This window comes from Schistocerca americana, chromosome 7, assembly GCF_021461395.2.
Source record: "Schistocerca americana isolate TAMUIC-IGC-003095 chromosome 7, iqSchAmer2.1, whole genome shotgun sequence".
In the NCBI taxonomy this organism is placed as follows: Eukaryota; Metazoa; Arthropoda; class Insecta; order Orthoptera; family Acrididae; genus Schistocerca; species Schistocerca americana.
In genome coordinates this window covers 439,269,102-439,291,444 of record NC_060125.1, presented here as the reverse complement: position 1 = coordinate 439,291,444, position 22,343 = coordinate 439,269,102, and the positions used below count along the sequence as shown (strand labels likewise).

Below are 22,343 nucleotides of genomic sequence, written 5' to 3'. Positions count from 1 at the left end.
AAAGTTGAAACATATTTTAAATTTCATGGTCACAAGCAGAACACACACAATATATTCTGGTAACATATTTCAATTAATCTTACACACTTAATCTTACACACCTACTAGTGGGAAAAAAAGAAAAAAAAAACATTTCTACAGCATGTAACAAAATTTTAAATGGCTTTTAGTTAACATGTTGATATTTGGAGTGGAAGTACTGGTCGTCAAATGGACTGCTATGGTCAGATGAATGTCACTGATATGGACCATAAAGTTTAATTTTGTTAATTTCACATCTGAAAATACACTTTCACATGAGTATGCAGTTCTAAACACATTGCAGACTAGAGCTGCGAACTGTCAACACCACAAACTGTGCATTCTGACAATCAATATGTTAATTGTCTTTACAACTATGTCCACAGTGCCATTTATTTGAGCACATTTTGCTGATATACCAACACGATATAAGATGTAGTGAACTGCTGGTATTTTCTGCTGGATACCAGCTTTTTTCAACTCTTTTCTCACCAAAGCAATGGCAACAGACTTGTGATCAATCATTGTAGCAGCCCCATGTGCTGCGACTGAGGAAAAGTTTTCCCAACATTAGGCTTCTCCATTATATTTTCCAAGAAAAAAAATTTATCTGCCATGGTTGGTTGTGCAAAAGGGTCAAATACCAAAGAGTTCCTACTTCATGTTGAACTCAGCATCAACATCTCATCCTGTTGAACTCAACGTCAACACCTCATGAACATGTCAAGTAGGCCACTACCAGTTACATCAGCACTTTCGTCTAAATAAAAAGAGAAAAAAAAAAAACCAAAATGATTTTTAGTGTTATTTTGACTGCACTACCACTCTCTTCTTCATTTTTTCATTAAGTCCACAAACTGTTCACCTCAAATGTGAAAAGGTTTTGAAAAGAGGATTTTAAGCCAGAAATGAAATTTTTGTGGTATTATAAATTACTTCTTCCCAAATCTTCCATTGGCAGAAGGTCATACTGCTTTTATTTTAAAAGCTATAATATAGCTCAGGTTCATTGCAGCGTTCTTATGTGTTGTTTGATATTCCTCCTATGAATATGTTAAAAAGCTGGAGGTAAATTTGAGGATAAAATGACATAATGCATCATCCATAACAATCTTTTTTTTAAATGACATCCATTTACACACAACCTTTTTTCCTCCCTGTTCAGCATTAGCTAAAGAAATTTGGCTTTCCTTTTTTCAGTATTGTAACTGATGAGTAATTTATTATGAAGCCATTACAAATATCACATCACAGTATATTTCTTCAAAGTCAATAATTCTATTATACAAAATAAACACTGAGTATCACTTTCTGCTTTAATGAAAAAGTAAAGTTTTTCTCACTGCGAGACAAAGTGTAAGGACTCATTATATTTTCATTTTGGAGATCTGAACTACTCCTCTGCCACTTTAGTCTCACTATTTGTGCATTATTACCAAAAACGAGACTTTAACATGGACAATGTTAACAACAAAAGGGCCTTGTTACTGCGTGCATGTAGGATTTAAATGTGAAATGCTTGAGTGGCTAGTGGGATGGAGCATGGAGTAATGACTGCCAGAGAGTGGGAGAGCCATGGGAGGCACTGGAAGCCTTTCAGTGTCCCCCACACTCTATATAAGAGCGTCATTCAGAAAGGAAGATCTAAATCACTGCAGCTCTGGCCTGCTGAGGAGCACCACAGTCCTGGGTCCGTGGATAAACTATGAAAATTAGCTGCATTACGCCACGCACAAATAGACCTTGCCTGCGAGCATATCAGTAAGGCTACATCCAACAGGCAGGGCCTACACTTCAGTGGGAACTGAACGGCTTCAGATCAACAGGCCCGATCCATTACGGATACCAGCAGAAATGGCCTGCATTTTTGGCCCGCCACGGAAGTCCACTTGTGTGGCGAACTATTCACAAGCTCCAGAAAGCATGTTGATGAAATGAGACTGCGGTGATCAATCCATGTAACAGAAAACTTTCTCAAATACTCTGAGAATCAATAATAATGGGAACAGATAGCAATTCACCATAAATATGCTTGATGAGCTGCAGACAGTCACATGGAAAAGGCAATCACGCTCTCACAACTAAGATTTCAGCGACAGATTTTGTAAAAAAAAAAAAAAAAAAAAAAAAAAAAAAAAAAAAAAAAAAAAACCCGAGAGAACACACACATTCACACAACCACTCAGACACAACTCAAGCACACATGACCTCCGTCTCTTGCCATTGCATCTACAGTCTCTGAGAATCAGATCCAAACAAACTAAGCCTCATGCCTCCCTGCTGCTTGTCGGTAGCTGCTAGGCTAGTGGCAAGAAGGGTGGCAGCACTGACTGCAAGCTGAGGGAAGTGGTAGCAAGGGGAGAGGCAATAGTAATGACGGGAGCAGGGAAGCGGTGCACGTACTCAGCTGCACCCAACCACTGAAAATGCACGACACCTCAATAAACAAACCATTTCATCTACCAAGACAAAAATGAGATTTTTGATTTTTCCAGTTTTTTTTTTTTTTTCTCTTTTTCTTCTTCTTCTTCTTCTTCCAAATTTCCCTGATGTGTTTGAAATTCCATGATTTCCAGAACCTGTGTCTAACCTGGTAACACTTGTATATCTCATTTGCTCAGCCCTAACCCAGGGCCACTAGTTTCACCTTTTGTAATAAATCTTTGTATGTCCATCCTTTTAATGGATGGTTACTAGGACTTTATCTGTTCAACATTAAATGAAAACTAAAACACTTGCAGCCATCATTTTTGCATTTAATTTATTTATGCATCTAGTTTCAGTGTTTCATCACACAATGTGCAAGCCCAAGTGTAAAAAAAATAACACTCAAGTTAACAAACGTACTAGTACCCAAAATAGGATCAATAAGTGGATGATCTACGGGTAAACTGGTTGGTAGTTAGTTGCCACAACAGATTACAGATTCCTGATTTAAGCCTACAAAAGTGTATGTAAATATCTGCAGAGTATGGTAGGTATATGAAAGGATATATTCAATGGTTGGCTTGCTAGATGGCACTGCTATAGGTCAAACGGATATCAACTGCATTTTTTAAAAAAAAATAGGAACCCCCATTTTTTATTACATATTCATGTAGTACATAAAGAAATATGAATGTTTTAGTTGGACCACTTTTTTCGCTTTGTCATGAATGGCTCACAATTTAAGACGAACAGTTGGTAACAGGTAGGTTTTTTAAATTGAAATACAGAATGTAGGTACGTTTGAACATCTTATTTCAGTTGTTCCAATGTGATACATGTACCTTTGTGAACTTATCATTTCTGAGAACGCATGCTGTTACAGCGTGATTACCTGTAAATACCACATTAATCCAATAAATGCTCAAAATGATGTCCGTCAATCTCAATGCATTTGGCAATACATGTAACGACATTCCTCTCAACAGCGAGTAGTTCGCCTTCCGTAATGTTTGCACATGCATTGGCAATGTGCTGACGTATGTTGTCAGGCGTTGTCGGTGGATCACGATAGCAAATATCATTCAACTTTCCCCACAGAAAGAAATCCGGGTACGTCAGATCCGGTGAACGTGCGACGACCAGTCCACCTGTCATGTAATATGCTATTCAATACCGCTTCAACCGCTCGCGAGCTATGTGCCGGACATCCATCAGTTAGAAGTTCATCGCCATTCTGTCAAGCAGTGAAACATCTTGTTGTAACATCGGTAGAACATTACGTAGGAAATCAGCATACATTGCAGCATTTAGATTGCCATTGATAAAGTGGGGGCCAATTATCCTTCCTCCCATAATGCCGCACCATACAGTAACCCGCCAAAGTCACTGATGTTCCACTTGTCAAAGCCATCGTGGATTTTCCGTTGCCCGATAGTGCATATTATGCCGGTTTACGTTACCGCTGTTGGTGAATGATGCTTCGTCGCTAAATAGAACGCATGCAAAAAAATCTGTAATCGTCCCATAATTTCTCTTGTGCCCAGTGGCAGAACTGTACACGACGTTCAAAGTCGTCGCCATGCAATTCCTGGTGCATAGAAATATGGTACGGGTGCAATCGATGTTGATGTAGCATTCTCAACACCGACGTTTTTGAGATTCCCGATTCTCGAGCAATTTGTCTGCTACTGATGTGCGGATTAGCTGCGACAGCAGCTAAAACACCTACTCGGGCATCATCATTTGTTGCAGGCCATGGTTGACGTTTCACATGTGGCTGAAAACTTCGTGTTTCCTTAAATAACATAACTATCTGGCGAATGGTCCGGACACTTGGATGATGTCGTCCAGGATACCGAGCAGCATACACAGCACACACCCATTTGGCATTTTGATCACAATAGCCATACATCAACACAATATCGACCTTTTCCGCAGTTGGTAAACGGTCCATTTTAACACAAAGCAAATATCGTCTGCACTGGTGGAATGTTAACGTAATGCCACATACTTATACATTTGTGACTATTACAGTGAAAAAAGTGGTCCAACTAAAACATTCATGTTTCCTTACGTACTACACGAATATGTAATAAAAAATGGGGGTTTCTATTTAAAAAAAAAGAAACGCAATTGATACCCGTTTGACCTATGGCAGCGCCATGTAGCGGGGCAACCATAGTGCCATCTGGTTCCCCCCTTCAAGCTAGATGAGTTTCATTCTTTGTAGTTTTTTCGTTTGATGCTTATTTTGTGAGATATTTGGCCCGGTCAGTATCAATGGACCACCCTGTATAAGGGGTGTTCAAAAAAGAAACAAGCCGGAGGCATAATTACAGAACGTCAGCATAACCTTTCCTGCACTCGTGTGGATGGTGACATCCAGCTGTATGTGTGGAACTGGTTAACATCTCAGCCCAGGGAATTTTATGAGACAGCCATTCACCGCCTTTTATCACAGTGGCACAAGTGCCTCAACAGCCAGGGTCAATACTTCTAATATACAGGTACTGGTTTCTGTAATTATGCCTCCAGCTTGTTTCTTTCTGAATGCCCCTTATATATCTACATGTCACATAGTAAATATGAAATGTTGAGATGGAAGACATCAAGATTGCAACGAGAACAGACAGTTATGACGTATGTATCCAAAAATGGTTGGTTGGTTGGTTGGTTGGTTTGTTTGGTTTGTTTAAAAGAGGGGGGAAGGGACCAAACTATGAGGTCACTGGTCCCTTGTTCTGAAGGAAACAATGCCACACGGGTGAGAATAAGACAATAAGACAACATAAAACAGAATGAAAGGAAAAACCACAAGAACGACTGAAGGGCAACAAACACTTAAATGGACAAAAGGGGACAAGAACACCACAAAGACATGCAAGAAACAGGTAGAAATTAAAACAAGAAAGTATGTTATCATGGCTGGCTGACCATGAGAATAAACAGGAAAAGCCAGCGACTCTGCAACACGTTAAAACCCCCACCCTGAAACCACTAGGGTAGACACACAGGGACAAACAACATGTGCTAAAACTTAGAGCAAATGATAAAACTCACCCTCATGAATAAAACTTAATACTAAAGCTGCTGTTGAGGCATTGTCGTCCAACACCGAAGGCAGGGTGCTGGGAAAGTTAAAAGTCCGCCGCAGTGTGCCTAAAAGTGCGCAGTCAGCAAAAGATTTGTGAGCCACAGCAACACCAAGGTGGGTCCTCGCAAAGGAGGAGGTAACCATTCGTCATCCATGTATGGCCAACTACGAATGTGTCTTCCACACATTCGTAGTTTCCTTAATGGCATGCAGCTCATTGTGAGTACTGAGGTTATACCATTCCGTCTCCCAAGGCCGCAAAGCCCTGCAGCATAATACTGAACGCAGGTCAGTTTCAGAGAAGCCGATCTCGACAAGCAGTTTCTGCATAGCCTGTCTGGCCAGGCTGTCAGCAAGTTTGTTGCCTGGGATTCTGACGTGACCTGGGGCCCTGGCAAACACCACTGAATGATTGGACCATTCTGGGGCATAGATGGACTCCTGGACGGTCGCTACCAAAGGATGACGAGGGTAGCACTGGTCAATAGCTTGTAGGCTGCTCAAGGACTCAGTACACATTAGAAATGACTCGCCTGGGCATGAGCAGACATGCTCAAGAGCACGAGATATGGCCACCAGCTCTGCAGTGAAAACACTGCAGCCATCTGGCACAGAGTGCTGTTCTATATGTCCTCCATGAACATATGCAAAACCAACATGGCCATCAGCCATCAAGCCATTAGTGTAAACCATTTCATGGTCCCGGTACATGTCGAGAATCAAGAGGAAGTGACAACGGAGAGCTGCAGGGTTAACTGAGTACTTAGAGCCATGTGAAAGGTCCAGGCGAAGCTGCGGCCTAGGTGTACACTATGCAGGTGTACGTGAATGGACCTCAAGTATAGATGGTAAAGGCAAGGACTCCAGTTCGGAGAGAAGGGATCACACACAAACTGAAATTGTAAGCCCTGACCTAGGCTGCCGATGCGGGAGATGAACCGCCATGGGCGGGAAAAGGAGACAGTAATTCAGATGTGCAGGAGAACTACGAACAACATAAATGGAGAGCAACTGCGCACGCCTAACCTGCAATGGAGGGACTCCAGCCTCCACTAGGAGGCTGGTCACCGGACTCGTCCTAAAAGCTCCTGTCGCTAGGCGAACGCCGCAGTGACACACTGGATTGAGTAAACGCAATGCTGAGGGTGCCGCCGAGCCATAAACCAGATTTCCATAGTCAAAGCTCGATTGAAAAGGGCTCTGTAGAGCTGCAGCAGCATACAGCGATCTGCACCCCAGATGGTGTTGCTCAGGCAGCAGAAGGTATTGAGGTGCTGCCAGCACTTCCGCTTAAGCTGACAAAGGTGAGGAAGCCAAGTCAACCAGGCATTGAAAACCAGTCCCAAGAATCAATGTGTGTCCACTACAGTGAGTGGATCATCATTCAGATAAAGTTCTGGTTTAGATGAACGGTACGACGCTGACAGAAGTACAAAACACACGACTTTGTGGCCGAAAACTGGAAACTGTGGGCTAGAGCCCATTACTGCGCCTTGTGGATGGCTCCCGGTAGGCACCGCTCAGCAACACTAGTACTGGTGGGGCAGAATGAAATGCAGAAGTCATCTGCATACAGAGATGGTGAGACAGACGGCCCTACAGCTGCTGCTAGACCATTAATGGCCACTAAAAATAGAGATACACTCAATACAGACCCGTGTGGGATCCCATTCTCCTGGATGAGGGGGCAAATTATGGGAAGCACCAACTTGGACACGGAAAGTACCGAAGCGACAGGAAATTTTGGATCAAATTCAGGAGCGTGCCTCTGAGACCCCACTCGTATTATGTGGCAAGGATATGATGTCGCCAGGTCGTGTCATACACTTTTCGTAAATCAAAAAAGACGGCAACCATGTGTTAGCATCTCAAAGAGGCTGTTCAGATGGCAGACTCGAGGGACACAAGATTATCAGTGGTAGAGCAATGCTGGCGGAAGCCGCCCTGACATGGAGCCAGTAGGCCACCTGACTCCAGCACCCAATCCAACTGCCGACACACCATATGTTCCAGCAGCTTACAAAGAACATTGGTGAGGCTGATGGATCAAGCAGGTTTTTACCGGGTTTAAGCACCAGAATGATGGTGCTCTTCCACCACTGTGATGGAAAGATGCCATCGCACCAGATCCAGTCGAAGATGATGATGAGATGTCACTTATAGTCAGATGAGAGATGTTTAATCATCTGACCGTGGATCTCATAAGGCCCAGGAGCTGGGTCAGGGCAATGTACAAGGGCATTGAGGAGCTCCCACTCTGTAAATGGGGCGTTATACGGTTCACTGTGGTGTGTAGCGAACAAGAGGACTTTCCTTTCTATCCGCGTTTGAGGGTGCGAAAGGCTGGGGGGTAGTTCTCCGACGCAGAGGCTCAAGCATAGTGCTCAGCAATTGCGTTTGCATCGGTAGATAAGACGCCATTGATGTTAATACCAGGGACATCTGTTGGGAGGTCTGGTACCCAAAAAGACATCTGATCTTTTTCCAGACATGGGAAGGTGACATATGGCATCAAATGGTCGAGACGTATCTCTCCCAACACTCCTTCACACTTCCGTCTTTTGATAAGCTGGTGAACGCGGGCACGGATCCACTTAAAGGCTATGAGGTGCTCCAGGGAAGGGTGCCGCTTATGCCGCTGTACAGCTTGCCAACGATCCTTAACTGCCTCAGCGACTTCTGGCGACCACCAAGGGACTGCCTTTCGCCGGGGGCACCCTAAAGACCGAGGGATTGCGTTTTCTAATTGTTGTAGTCACCTGCTCGACCATCACATTGATGTTACCATGTGGGGGAAAGTCAATGGTGACCACAGAGGTGAAAGTTTCCCAGTCTGCCTTGTTTAAAGCCCATCTGGGCAAGCGTCCATGGGCCTGACGCCGGAGCAGTGACAGGAAGATGGGGAAGTGGTCACTACCACACAGGTCATCTGTGCTCTCCAGTGGATAGATGGGAAGAGTCCTAGGCTGCAAATGGATAAATCAATGGCTGAGTAACTGCCACGAGCCACACTGAAATGTGTGGCGGCCCCAGTATTTAAGAGGTAAAGGTCGAACTGAGACAGTAAGCATGGTGCCACCCCACAAGGGGTTATGGGCGTTAAAATCTCCCAAAGGTAGGAAAGGTTTACGGAGTTGATCAATCAGTGCAGCTAATGCATTCAGGGATATTGCACCATCTGGAGGAAGATATACGTCGCAGACAGTTATTTCCTGTGTCATCCTCATTTTGACAGCCACAGCTTGAAGAGGGGTTGAACAGGGCACGGGTTCAGTACAGACTGAGTTTAGGACATAAACGCAAACACCACCTGACACTCGATTATAGTCGCTACGATTCCTGTAATATCCCCTATAGCTGCGGAGGGCTGGGGTCCGCATTGCAGGGAACCAGGTTTCCCGGAGGGCAATGCAGAAAGCACGTGTAGAGCTTTCCAGTTGCCATAGCTCAGCCAGGCGGTAAGAATAAACCACCACAATTCCACTGGAGGATGACATCGTGAGACTGGGAAGGCATCGAACACAGGGTCACCTGCTGCCACGGCTGTATTGCCTGAGCAGTCTATATCCACTGTATCTGAGGGTTCGGCAAGATCTAGGTCCTCAGCGGACACTAGAATCTCCACCTCATCCCCAGACGCAGAGCTTGTAGGTAGTGGTAGTTTGAGTGCCACTGCGTATTTCCTTGGTCTTAAGGGTCTTCTTTTTGGACTTTTCACACTGATCCTTGGATTTCTCTGGCTGGGAGGGCTTCACTGATTCAGTCACCAGGACTGAGGAGGATCATGAAGCCCTATGACCAGCTGCTTTTGGGCACTTCAGCCATTGGCGGGTGTCATCTTTCCCACTAGCAGAAACGTGGGAAGTGAGTGGCCGAAGGGATCTCATCCTGACGGAGCAGCCGAAGAAGACTTACGCTTCTCCGGCTGGGAAGTGGGGACTGATGTCCCCGATGGTTGGAAGAGCAGTGCTCTTGAGGTACGTGGTGCAGGAGCAACAGGGGGGAATTGCCCCCCCCCCCCCCCACACACACACACAATCAAGAGGGCAGGTGTAGCCTTCTGGTCCTGACAAAACTGATGGGGCTCCAACTGTTCTCGTAATGGCGGCATACGGGGTGGTCAAAGCCACAGGATGTAGGTGCTCATATTTTCTCTTAGCCTCACCGTAGGTCAGTCGGTCCAGGGTCTTGTATTCCATGATTTTCCTCTCTTTCTGCAAAAGGTTGGTTGGTTGTTCGGCAGAAGAGACCAAACTGTGAAGTTATCCTTCTCATAGGACTAGGGAAGGATGGGGAAGGAAGTCGGCCATGCCCTTACGAAGGAACCATCCCGGCATTTGCCTGGAGCGATTTAGGGAAATCACGGAAAACCTAAATCAGGATGGCCGGACGCGGGATTGTTTCTGTAGAATCCTGCAGTCTGGCAATCAAGGTGATTGATGCTCTCCATAGCTGACACAGATGAGAGGTGGGGCAAATGGAATATTGGGATGTGATGGACATCCACAATCTCGACATGTGATGCTGGAAGTACAGCGGGAAGACATATGGCCAAACTTCCAGCACATAAAGCACCGCATCGGGGGAGGGATATATGGTACGACATCACAGCAGTAGGCCATCACCCTGACCTTCTTGGGTAAGGTGTCACTCTCGAAGTCCAAGATGAAGGCACCGGTGCCAACCTTATTATCCCTTGGACCCCGATGGACTCGCTGCACAAAATGAATACCTCGCCACTCTAAATTGGTGCGCAGCTTGTCATCAGGCTGCAAAAGAAGGTGCCTAAGGAATATAATACCCTGGACCATATTTAAACTCTTATGTGGCGTGATGGTAACAGAAACATCTCCCAATTTGTTACAAGCGATTTAAGCCCGTGACTGGAGAGTGGATGCTGTTTTTATCGAGACTGACCCAGAGTGCATTTTGGACAAGCCCTCCATCTCCCCAAACTTGTCCTTTAAATGCTCTACAAAAAAACTGTGGCTTCATCAAAACAAAGGAGTCCCCATGAGTTCTCGTACATATGAGGTACCGGGGTGAATAAGTTTCGCTGCCATCCTTAGCCTGGCGTTCCTCCCATGGTGTGGCCAGGGAGGGGAATGATTTAGGGTCACACTTTCTTGCAATGTACTGTGACTTGGAACGCTTAGAGATTGCCGGTGTCTGATCACCAGCAAGTGATGACACGGTACGCTTCATCGCGAGTCATCTGCTCTGATGTCACCCACTCCATTTAGGGGCCACTCAGCCACAGCAAGGGCCACCTAGCAGGATGGCCATTGCTGGGAGTCCCAATGCCCCAGGGTGACGAGCATCTACTCCTTGGCATACGTGGGGAATTAACGGTGCAGGCATCAGCAGAGCGATCCCTGTGTAATCAGGGGGCTACAACCAACAGGGTACATGGCGGCCACACCACAACAGACTGGCTACCATGCTGGATATGAGGTGCAAAGAATTCCATGGCCATCGTCAGCACAGAAAGCCAAACTGCATATTGGGTGGAGGAAAACGCACCTAGGAAGGTGTCCTTGCTCAAGAGATGGAAGGTGAATCGGACTGCTATACCACGACGAGAAAGTGGGGTAAGGATCTCAATGGACAATGGACATGATGCACCATGCAAGGTGTCCTTCCCCAGCTGGCTCGCTCTTTGGGAAAATTTTGAAAAATGGTGACCAAACCCTACAGGAGATCATCACATAAAGGCCGAAAGGTGTGAGACTCCTCTTAATCACCTCTTACGACAGGCAGGAATATCTCGGGCCTATTCTAACTCCCGGGCCCCCATGGGGGTCGAAAAATGTGTCAAAGAACCAGGTATAAACAAAAACCTTTGTCTTAACATGCCAAGAAATATATAAATAATACACTAAAAGATAATATCAATACGAGGTGGATAAACTGAAAATACGAATGTATCCACATCCCTTGTAATAAATATAAAACAGTTACAGTAAAACATATACAGGGGATATACTACAGAAAATTACCTATTTTGTACAATATCAGTAACACACACAAATATATTCCTACATGTCATGCAGTAAATACAAAAAGTTAAGGTAGGAAGCACTAAGACAGTCGACAAAGCCAAAAAATACATATTCTCTGATGGTGTCCTACTTTAATTTCATTAATAATATATGGAAACATTCCAAGTTTCATTTTGTCCACTTTATCTGGAAATTACCCAGTGATGTATTATGACTTATTTATGTGTCTGTATCTGGTTCTTCAAACATATTTTTTGGATAAATATCACATATTGTGTGCCTTTGTTACTGTCTTGATGTTTCCTGCTTTAACATTTCTTACTTAGTATACGACATATACATTATATTTACATTTTTGTTTTAACCATTTTGCCTGTTTCGGATACTCTGATGATAGTTGACACTATCCTCTGACTCGTCCCTTGCAATGACTACTTGTCATATAGATGAACATTTCTTTGGTTCTCTTGCTTTCTGATGCCATTGAATAAATGGAATGCAAAAGTGATGGCTGTAGGGGTTTTAATTTTCGTTTCATTTTCAAATAAAAGTAAGTATAACTTTCAATCTGTTTTTTGTGAAAGTTTATATCATTTCCGAGATGTCATTATTCGATACTTTGTGCATTATTCAGCACTTATCATTAAAATGTGATGGCTTCATAAAGGGAGTAAGCTGGCTATATGAGTAGGAATATTCATTCCAGATTAGAGAGCGAAAGCTAACACACACACACACACACACACACACACACACACTCTCTCTCTCTCTCTCTCTCTCTCTCTCTCTTCCTGAGGACACTCCAGGTAGGAATATCAGCAATGCTTAACATTTCTGCCTGCTTTATTTCTTCATTTGTTGTCCTCAGTGTTGACGTACTGGCTGAAAAAACAGGGGTTGTATGTGCAACTACTGTCTACAGTAAATGATGTAGCCGACAGATGCACAGTTGCGTTTCACAATCTTTTACTTTCACTTTTCACCCCCCCCCCCCCCCCCCCCCCAATAATACATAGTTATATATGGGCAGTGCACTATTGTTCAACTTTCAAGAAGCCTCATTACTAGTTTGCAGGTGAATGTCCACATACTGCTACAATAGTTTACTGTTGAACATCTATGAGCAGTAAAAACATAACCACATAATTCACAGTTTTTTTGGAATAATCATTGCTTTAACACATGGCCTATTGGTGTAACATTTATTTCACTGTTATGCTGCTGCATCGTTGTCGTTCTAACCAACACAGATTCCTCGTCTGAAACTCTGCCGTAGACTGACTGTCTTGTGACCAAAAATTGGGCTTTATATATTGTCGCAGTAATGGGTACTGAAACTACACATTGTTCGAAGTTAACAACCAATTACATACATAAAACTATGCACAAAATTAGATCTGGTGTTATATTCTTTAAAACTGAGGGCCAACCTTTCTCTTTTATGAAAATGCAGATTATACACATGCATGTTAATGGTAATTAGTCCAAATTGAAAAAATGAATTTAAGGAGGCAGATGGCAAAACAAAAGGGGAAGTAAAATTATCCCAGCTTGTTTCATCACAAATGTAGGAGATGACAGATTGCTACTCATCGAAAAGAAGACACTTTAAGTTGCACACAGGCACAATTAAAAAAAGACACTCCCACAAAGCTTTCCGCCACAACCTTCCTCAGCAAAAAAGAAGTTTGTGGCTAAAAGCCTTATGTGAGTGTCTTTTGCTTGTGCCTGTCTGGAACTTAACATGTCTTCTTTATGGTAAGTAGAAATCTATCTTCTCCTGCATTGTTGATACAAAAAATACATTTTTAGTTAGCAAAAAATTCTGATGCCAAATACTAAATCACAACAAAAAAGGTGAATGTGTCCTTGTTTTGATGTGATTCAATGGTCACCTTGCACTGAGGTAGTTGAGGTAGATTATACAATTAGCATTGAAATGGTTTAAGAATATTAGTTTAGTTGAATATGACCAAGACCAAATCCACTCAGTCAATACGAACAGTTTTTGTCACATTGTTACAAAACACTGATTTACTCACTGTCCTTCTGAATAGCTTCTGTGCTTAGGTCAATGCAAGAGTGATGCTGTGAGTCAAATACAACTGGTCCACAGTAGTTGCCACAGCAGGGTAAGCAGTTTAGTAAAATGCCAAATGGATACAATATTTTGCTACGAAAATTTTTTTCGGAGAGGAGTAACTATTCTCGGAATTACTTTTCAGATTGTTTAATATATATTTTACAGGCTCTCTGATCAAAAACTCGTTATTTGGTAATGCAAATGATTATGCTTCCCTTTGACAGAATTCACACTGTGTATTCTATGTATCCACGACAACTACAGAGCTAATGGATAGAGTTCATTACTTGTTATTGATCAGTGTTCACATTGCACTTATAAGTCAGCATACTACTTTTCAGGAGTCCAACAAGGAAGAGTGAGACTGTCTGGACAACAAATTTGACATACATGTGTCAGAACTTGCAATATGAGCAAAAAAATTTATGTCTTCTTTCTTTACATATCTTAACTCAACAGCAAGCTCTGCAAAGACAGAACTATCAGCTTATATCCTTCCTTCTTTTATAAGCTAATGTCAGAAGCATGACTGCACATACAATATTCTACAATTTCTTTAATAAAGAATCAGCAATTTTTGGCTCATATATTAGCTTATGCGTATCCTTTTATCTACTTTTGCTGTGACTCTTCATCTCTGCCTCTTTTCTCGAATATACTACCATTCAAAAGACAGACACAAACATTATTTTCTTTTGAAATCAGAGTTAAACATTCACACTTGCCTACCTCAATTTCCCTACATCAATATTCATGAGAAACTGCAAGTGAAGCTGATCACTTTCAGATTTGTTTTGTTCATATATAAGAATACACCAATAAAAATCAAATAGCATGCATGTGAACAGTTTTACTGTGAGATCAGTATCCACTATTCAACAATATTGGTAGGTGAAGTTTGTATACAGTACTACTTACACAGCTCTCCTCCTGCGAGCTGCTTCAGCACCTTCACAATTATGATCAACAGGGTGGCGGTGCCTCAGACAGAAATTCAGACGACACTCTGCACATTGTACACGGACAACTTCTTTTTGCTTGCAGCCCTTAGCAGAGCAACGGTTAGCAAAGACCTGTAATTACAAAACACACCAGAAACTTTAGTTCATTTCATTAATTTCCAACATGACTTTCTTAATTAAGTTTGCTGTTGTGTGCAGGAGAACCAACAGAAAAAGATAATTACCTACAAAAGACTGTAAAATTAAAAACTTTTGTCCTTCTAATAACATCAATGATTAACACATGAATACCAAAATGACAAAATATAAACAGTACTGACAACACTGCATCATTAGCAATAAAGAGAGCATTACAAAAAGTGTGGTGATGCAATGTTACCTTAGAGTGCTCGTAAAATAAAGAAATAATTAAACAGAGTTTTCAAACAATGGAAACTACAGGTTGGAATATCAACAATGTAGAAAAAGATAAGATTGCAGATAGCATTCTGGTCAGAGCTGCCGGAGTTGGTCATGTGTGCACAAGTTGTGCTTGCTTGTGCGAATGAATGGCAAGTATTTCTCTTTCTTTTTCTTATGAAGACTGTAGCCGAAAGCTTATGTGTAAGTGTCTTTCAATTATGTCTGTCTGCAACTTAATGTATCATCTTTACAGTAAGTAGCAATCTATCTTTTCCTACACTGTTAAGCATAGTTTTTATTTGGGCCATTTCAATACTGATTTAACTAACTTTTCTCTCACATGCTATTAGCAGATGATGGGTTCATGTATCAGGATTTGTTCATTCCTGCAGACAAGTTCTTCTATCATGTAAAATGAGTTGACAACCAGGTGTATTTTTAATTTATTTCTAAGCAAAAACAAAATATCTCTTGAGCATTAGATATTAAAAAGCAGATTTTAGTACCAGTGTACTTTACTCCCTTTTGCATGAGGACCAAATCTTCTGTTCAAGGAGGGAAGTCACCTTTTCTTCTACTGTTATGGACACAAAGTGAGCAATTTTTTACATATTAAGCCGAGTTAGTATTGACAAAATGCATAAGAGAATATATGTATTGAGATATTGTTGCTATCGCCCCTAGTTGTTTGTTGAGATTATGGCATGGGGTTAGTGAATGTGCCCCACATGACCACAGGGTCGCCCATAATAGGGGCGGGGTGGGGGGGGGGGGGGGGGGGCAACCCACCAAATGTTGAAGGGAGGGGGATGTTTGGGGGGCCTGTGGGAAAAAATTATATCTGTAGTATATGTATTTTTGATCTTTTAGAAGACTGAAATTTTCGCCACACTGTCTGTGCTGGGAGATCGACAAGCACGTATGGTCAATGATGTTACTGCTTGGCAGTCATCGATGGAATTCTTAAGTTTTCTTGAAATTCGCCACTGAGCTTGTCACTCTGTCAATTTATACAAACTGACACTCTGTGGCACTGCAGTAGCTATAATGCAATATGATCACATTTGAAACTGAGCCATGGCCTTAATTTAATTTCATATCACCTTCATTGCTACACTCATGTATCATATGTTACCATCGACTAGGATGTACGAGCTCTTGGCCTGAATTCTTAAGCAGAGCTAAAATATGGTAATTGAAAATGGCATTGAGGCAGTATGTTCAAAAAAGACTGGAAGCAAGCGGAAGGTTACCTCTGATAAATCTGATTGGGATTGTAATGGAGCACCTGACACACACCCAGATCAAACTGAATCAAATCAATTTCAAAAAGAGGTTTTTGACATAGACATAGGCAAGATGGATTCTCAGTATGAAGGAACAAGAAATATTTGTGTAACTTTAGAATCTATTCTCAGAGTAAATACAAATTTGGATGATTATGATAAAATGAAGAAATTAATCAGACCTTATCCTGATGATCTGAGTGATAATCTTATCACAGAAATACAAATGTTTAAGTCAGTGAGTGCACTTACTTTTCCACATTTTACAAAGACAACAGAAAACGAAGAGCTTCCATTTCTTCCTCTAAATGAAATTTATAAGTTGAGATTACAAACTGTGTTTCCTGAACTTTGCACAGCACTCAGGGCTTTCATTACCCTACCACTGACTGTTGCTTCAGTGAGAGAGAATTAATAAATTAGCATCCATAAAAAATCATTTATGATCTACTGCATGCTAAGAGGAACTTAATCATCAAGCACTGTTATCACAGAGCATGAATTTGCTCCTGAAATGAGCTTCAGTGATACAGAAAATAACTGTATCACCTGCAAGAATGGAAGATTCAGTGTTCCACCTAGAGTAGTCTGAAACCATTCAGCTGACCCTGACAGTCTGAAATAAACTCTTTAAATCAAGATGACAAAGTATGCTGGAAAGCTTTTTTGCTATAAGTTAGGTTTGTTTTGTTCAGTAGCCATTACTACTATTATTATTATTACTACTACTACTACTACTACTTCTATTACTGTGAGTACTAATTTTTGTGTATTTTCAAATACGGTATATACAATTAGAAATAAATTATTGACAGTTCACAGTGCAGGCAGCATTTACTTACTGCTCATTTGTAAACCAATGTACTGAAGAATCAATATTTGTTATAATTAAGCAATGTGGGCTGAGAAAGCTTGCATACCCTCACAAAAGTTTGTCTAGGGGCCCATGAAATCTACAGGTGGCCCTGATGACCATAACTGCTCTTTGAGCCATGAAGTTGTCTCCTCCCCCCTTACAAACAATGGCACATTGCCCTACAAGATTTTCCTATTACGCATCATGAGTGAAAATAGTCAAAGGATGCTGACTTAGATGTACTGCAGTTACGAAGACAAGAGATCACTGTTAAAGCAAATACTGCTGATGACAACCAATTTAAAGTTTGGAGCACGTGATGTTCCCAATTCAGCCAACTATCAACAATGGTCAAAAAATTATATCTTAACATTCTTTGACAGGTGTATTTTGAACTCTATACAGTTGATGGCACTTTTAACTCTCATGCACTCTTTGTAATATCTATACTGATCACATTTACTCTGCCCATTGTGTGTGTGTGTGTGTGTGTGTGTGTGTGTGTGTGTGTGTGTTCAGACCTATGTATCTTGTTAAAAAATTGCATATCATCAGGATACCACAATTGCCACATTTGTTGACTCCAGACTATAAGTAAGTTTAGAAAAGTTTAAACACAATATTCAACAGTTTTCTGTCATTGGCAGGTGACAAAACGAAATGTGTATCTGTGGTGTCATCGAGTATAGAGAGTGGCGCAAGAAGTATCGAGCACCATAGATATACTGCACAGCAAAGTAGTGTCACAAGGCGTCAATGAGATGATAGGAAGAAGTCATGCTTCCCGTAGTTTCGTGGCAGCACTATTGCCGCACTTCTGCCATGAAATAGCATCGCCAGAGGCCGGGAGGGAAGTTCTGCTTGAAGTCTGATCCTCCCCACTTCCAGCAAGTTTCTGTCAGAGTAAAGTGTTGTGCTGCCTACTCGCTATGCCACGCCCCATGGCAACTGCCAGGGAGAGAGATTTTCATCTCCTGTGAACAGCGCCTACTTGCCAACGCTATCAGAACTATGTCTACAAACTTTTGTCTTCTAGTGACTGTAGTAAAAACACAGTATGACCACCCTGAACTTTGATCAATTCACCACTCAGAAATTGTGGCGCATTTAATGTTTTCCGAATTACAAGTCCATGTATGCAATTTCACAGCTTGTGAGCAAAGATAAGTATTGTTGTAATTAATACATTATTACTTATTCAGAGTATTCTAGTTAACTATATTATTACAAGCCACCTCAGTGTCCAAGAAATCAGACACAACAGTAGTTTTCATTGTACATGGAGACAAAAATGCAGTCGGAACTGTGGACTGGAGGAGGCAAATGACTAAAATTATTGTGCTAAAGAACGATGTACCTGCTGACAGACTGGTCAGCCACTGCAGTGACAAAAGAACACAAGCCAGTGTTCAAACAAGTTGTGTGGCCAGCCTGTTCTCCAGATTCAGTTAGACTTTTTTCCCATTCCTCAGATCAAACAAATGACTGATGGAAGAAATACTCTTTGCATAAAAAGATGCCGAGTCGGACCTACGCACAACGAAAAAACTGTCACAAATACAGCTTTCGGCCAATAAGGCCTTCGTCAACTTTCCTTTTCATAATATTGTTACATTCCATCCTGGTTTTTCCATTGTTTGATCTTCACATAAAGAGAGCATTCATACATTTAATAATAATAATAATAATAATAATAATAGTAATAATAACGAATATTATTATATTATTATTATTATTATTATTATTATTATTATTATTATTATTATGCAGAGTTGGAAGCAAACATTCAGTACGTTCTATCATCTTTCAGGTGTGCATCCAGGATATTATTAATTCTTGTTATGATAGCTCAGCAAACACTCTCACATCCATTTTCAACGTGAATCGCCTGCAAAATTTTTAAATCACTTTATACAGTATTTTGGAGTAAATACATATGTGCAAGAGATAACACAGGTTCGTAACAAGAGCATCAGTCAAAACTTTATGCATTTAAGAGTAAAACAAAGCAAGTACAGAGTCAGTAAATTCACACTTCTTACAAAGTATGTGGTTGACAATTGTGTTGTTGTTGTTGTTGTTGTTGTTGTTGTTGTTGTGGTCTTCAGTCCTGAGACTGTTTTGATGCAGCTCTCCATGCTACTCTATCCTGTGCAAGCTTCTTCATCTCCCAGTACCTACTGCAGCCTACATCCTTCTGAATCTGCTTAGTGTATTCATCTCTTCGTCTCCCTCTTCGATTTTTACCCTCCACGCTGCCCTCCAATATTAAATTGGTGATCCCTCGATGTCTCAGAACATGTCCTACCAACCGATTCCTTCTTCTGGTCAAGTTGTGCCACAAACTCCTCTTCTCCCCAGTTCCATTCAATACCTCCTCATTAGTTATATGATCTACCCATCTAATCTTCGGCATTCTTCTGTAGCACCACATTTCAAAAGCTTCTATTCTCTTCTTGTCTAAACTATTTATCGTCCACGATTCACTTCCATACATGGCTACACTCCATACAAATACTTTCAGAAACGACTTCCTGACATTTAAATCTATACTCGATGTTAACAAATTTCTCTTCTTCAGAAACGCTTTCCTTGCCATTGCCAGTCTACATTTTATATCTTCTCTACTTCGACCATCATCAGTTATTTTGCTCCGCAAATAGCAAAGCTCCTTTACTACTTTAAGTGCCTCATTTCCTAATCTAATTCCCTCAGCATCACCCGACTTAATTCGACTACATTACATTATGCTCATTTTGCTTTTGTTGATGTTCATCTTATATCCTCCTTTCAAGACACTGTCCATTCCGTCAACTGCTCTTCCAAGTCCTTTGCTGTCTCTGACAGAATTACAATGTCATCGGCGAACCTCAAAGTTTTTATTTCTTCTCCATGGATTTTAATACCTACTCCGAACTTTTCTTTTGTTTCCTTTATTGCTTGCTCAATATACAGATTGAATAGCATCGGGGATAGGCTACAACCCTGTCTCACTCCCTTCCCAACCACTGCTTCCCTTTCATACCCCTCAACTCTTATAACTGCCATCTGGTTTCTGTACAAACTGTAAATAGGCTTTCGCTCCCTATATTTTACCCCTGCCACCTTTAGAATTTGAAAGAGAGTATTCCAATCAACATTGTCAAAAGCTTTCTCTAAGTCTACAAATGCTAGAAATGTAGGTTTGCCTTTTCTTAATCTTTCTTCTAAGATAAGTCGTAGAGTCAGTATTGCCTCACATGTTCCAACATTTTTACGGAATCCAAACTGATCTTCCCCGAGGTCGACTTCTATCAGTTTTTCCATTTGTTTGTAAAGAATTCGTGTTAGTATTTTGCAGCTGTAGCTTATTAAACTGATAGTTCGGTAATTTTCACATCTATCGACACCTGCTTTCTTTGGAATTGGAATTATTATATTCTTCTTGAAGTCTGATGGAATTTCGCCTGTCTCATACATCTTGCTCACGAGATGGTAGAGTTTTGTCAGGACTGGCTCTCCCAAGGCTGTCAGTAGTTCTAATGGAATGTTGTCTACTCCGGGGGCCTTGTTTCGGCTTAGGTCTTTCAGTGCTCTGACAAACTCTTCACGCAGTATCATATCTCCCATTTCATCTTCATCTACATCCTCTTCCATTTCCATAATATTGTCCTCAAGTAAATCGCCTTTGTATAGACCCTCTATATACTCCTTCCACCTTTCTGCTTTCCCTTCTTTGTTTAGAACTGGTTTTCCACATGAGCTCTTGGTGTTTATGCAAGTGGTTCTTTTTTCTCCAAAGGTCTCTTTAATTTTCCTGTAGGCAGTATCTATCTTACCCCTAGTGAGATAAGCCTCTACATCCTTACATTTGTCCTCTAGCCATCCCTGCTTAGCCATTTTGCACTTCCTGTCGATCTCATTTTTGAGACGTTTGTATTCCTTTTTGCCTGCTTCATTTACTGCATTTTTATATTTTCTCCTTTTATCAATTAAATTCAATATTTCTTCTGTTACCCAAGGGTTTCTACTAGCCCTCGTCTTTTTACCTATTTGATCCTCTGCTGCCTTCACTACTTCATCCCTCAGAGCTATCCACTCTTCTTCTACTGTATTTCTTTCCCTCATTCCTGTCAATTGTTCCCTTGTGCTCTCCCTGAAACACTGTACAACCTCTGGTTCTTTCAGTTTATCCAGGTTCCCATCTCCTTAAATTCCCACCTTTTTGCAGTTTCTTCAGTTTTAATCTACAGTTCATAACCAATAGATTGTGGTCAGAGTCCACATCTGCTCCTGGAAATGTCTTACAATTTAAAATCTGGTTCTTAAATCTCTGTCTTACCATTCTATAATCTATCTGATACCTTTTAGTATCTCCAGGGTTCTTCCATGTATACAACCTTCTTTCATGATTCTTGAACCAAGTATTAGCTATGATTAAGTTATGCTCTGCGCAAAATTCTACCAGGCGGCTTCCTCTTTCATTTCTTAGCCCCAATTCATATTCACCTACTATGTTTCCTTCTCTCCCTTTCCCTACTCTCGAATTCCAGTCACCCATGACTATTAAATTATCGTCTCCCTTCACTACCTGAATAATTTCTTTTATTTCCTCATACATTTCACCAATTTCTTCGTCATCTGCAGAGCTAGTTGGCATATAAACTTGTACTACTGTAGTAGGCGTGGGCTTTGTGTGTGTCTTGGCCACAATAATGCGTTCACTATGCTGTTTGTAGTAGCTTACCCGTACTCCTATTTTTTTTATTCATTATTAAACCTACTCCTGCATTACCCCTATTTGATTTTGTATTTATAACCCTGTATTCAGCTGACCCAAAAGTCTTGTTCCTCCTGCCACCGAACTTCACTAATTCCCACTATATCTAACTTTAACCTGTCCATTTCCCTTTTTAAATTTTCTAACCTACCTGCCCGATTAAGGGATCTGACATTCCACGCTCTGATCCGTAGAACGCCAGTTTTCTTTCTCCTGATAACGACATCCTCTTGAGTAGTCCCCGCCCTGAGATCTGAATGGGGGACTATTTTACCTCCAGAATATTTTACCCAAGAGGACGTCATCATCATTTAATCATACAGTAAAGCTGCATGCCCTCGGGAAAAATTACGGCTGTAGTTTCCCCTTGCTTTCAGCCATTTGCAGTACCAGCACAGCAAGACCGTTTTGGTTAGTGTTACAAGGCCAGATCAGTCAATCATCCAGACTG

At 41.5% G+C, this 22,343-nt stretch overlaps 1 protein-coding gene across 1 annotated transcript in view; it reads right to left on the bottom strand.

Moving 5' to 3' along the window:
• Positions 1-22,343, bottom strand: part of LOC124621844 (AN1-type zinc finger protein 2A) — a 63,757-nt gene that overhangs the window by 12,187 nt on the left and 29,227 nt on the right. Inside the window, exon 4 of the mRNA XM_047147289.1 lies at positions 14,546-14,700. Coding sequence (XP_047003245.1) covers positions 14,546-14,700 — 155 coding nt within the window. The remainder of the gene's footprint in view (positions 1-14,545; positions 14,701-22,343) is intronic.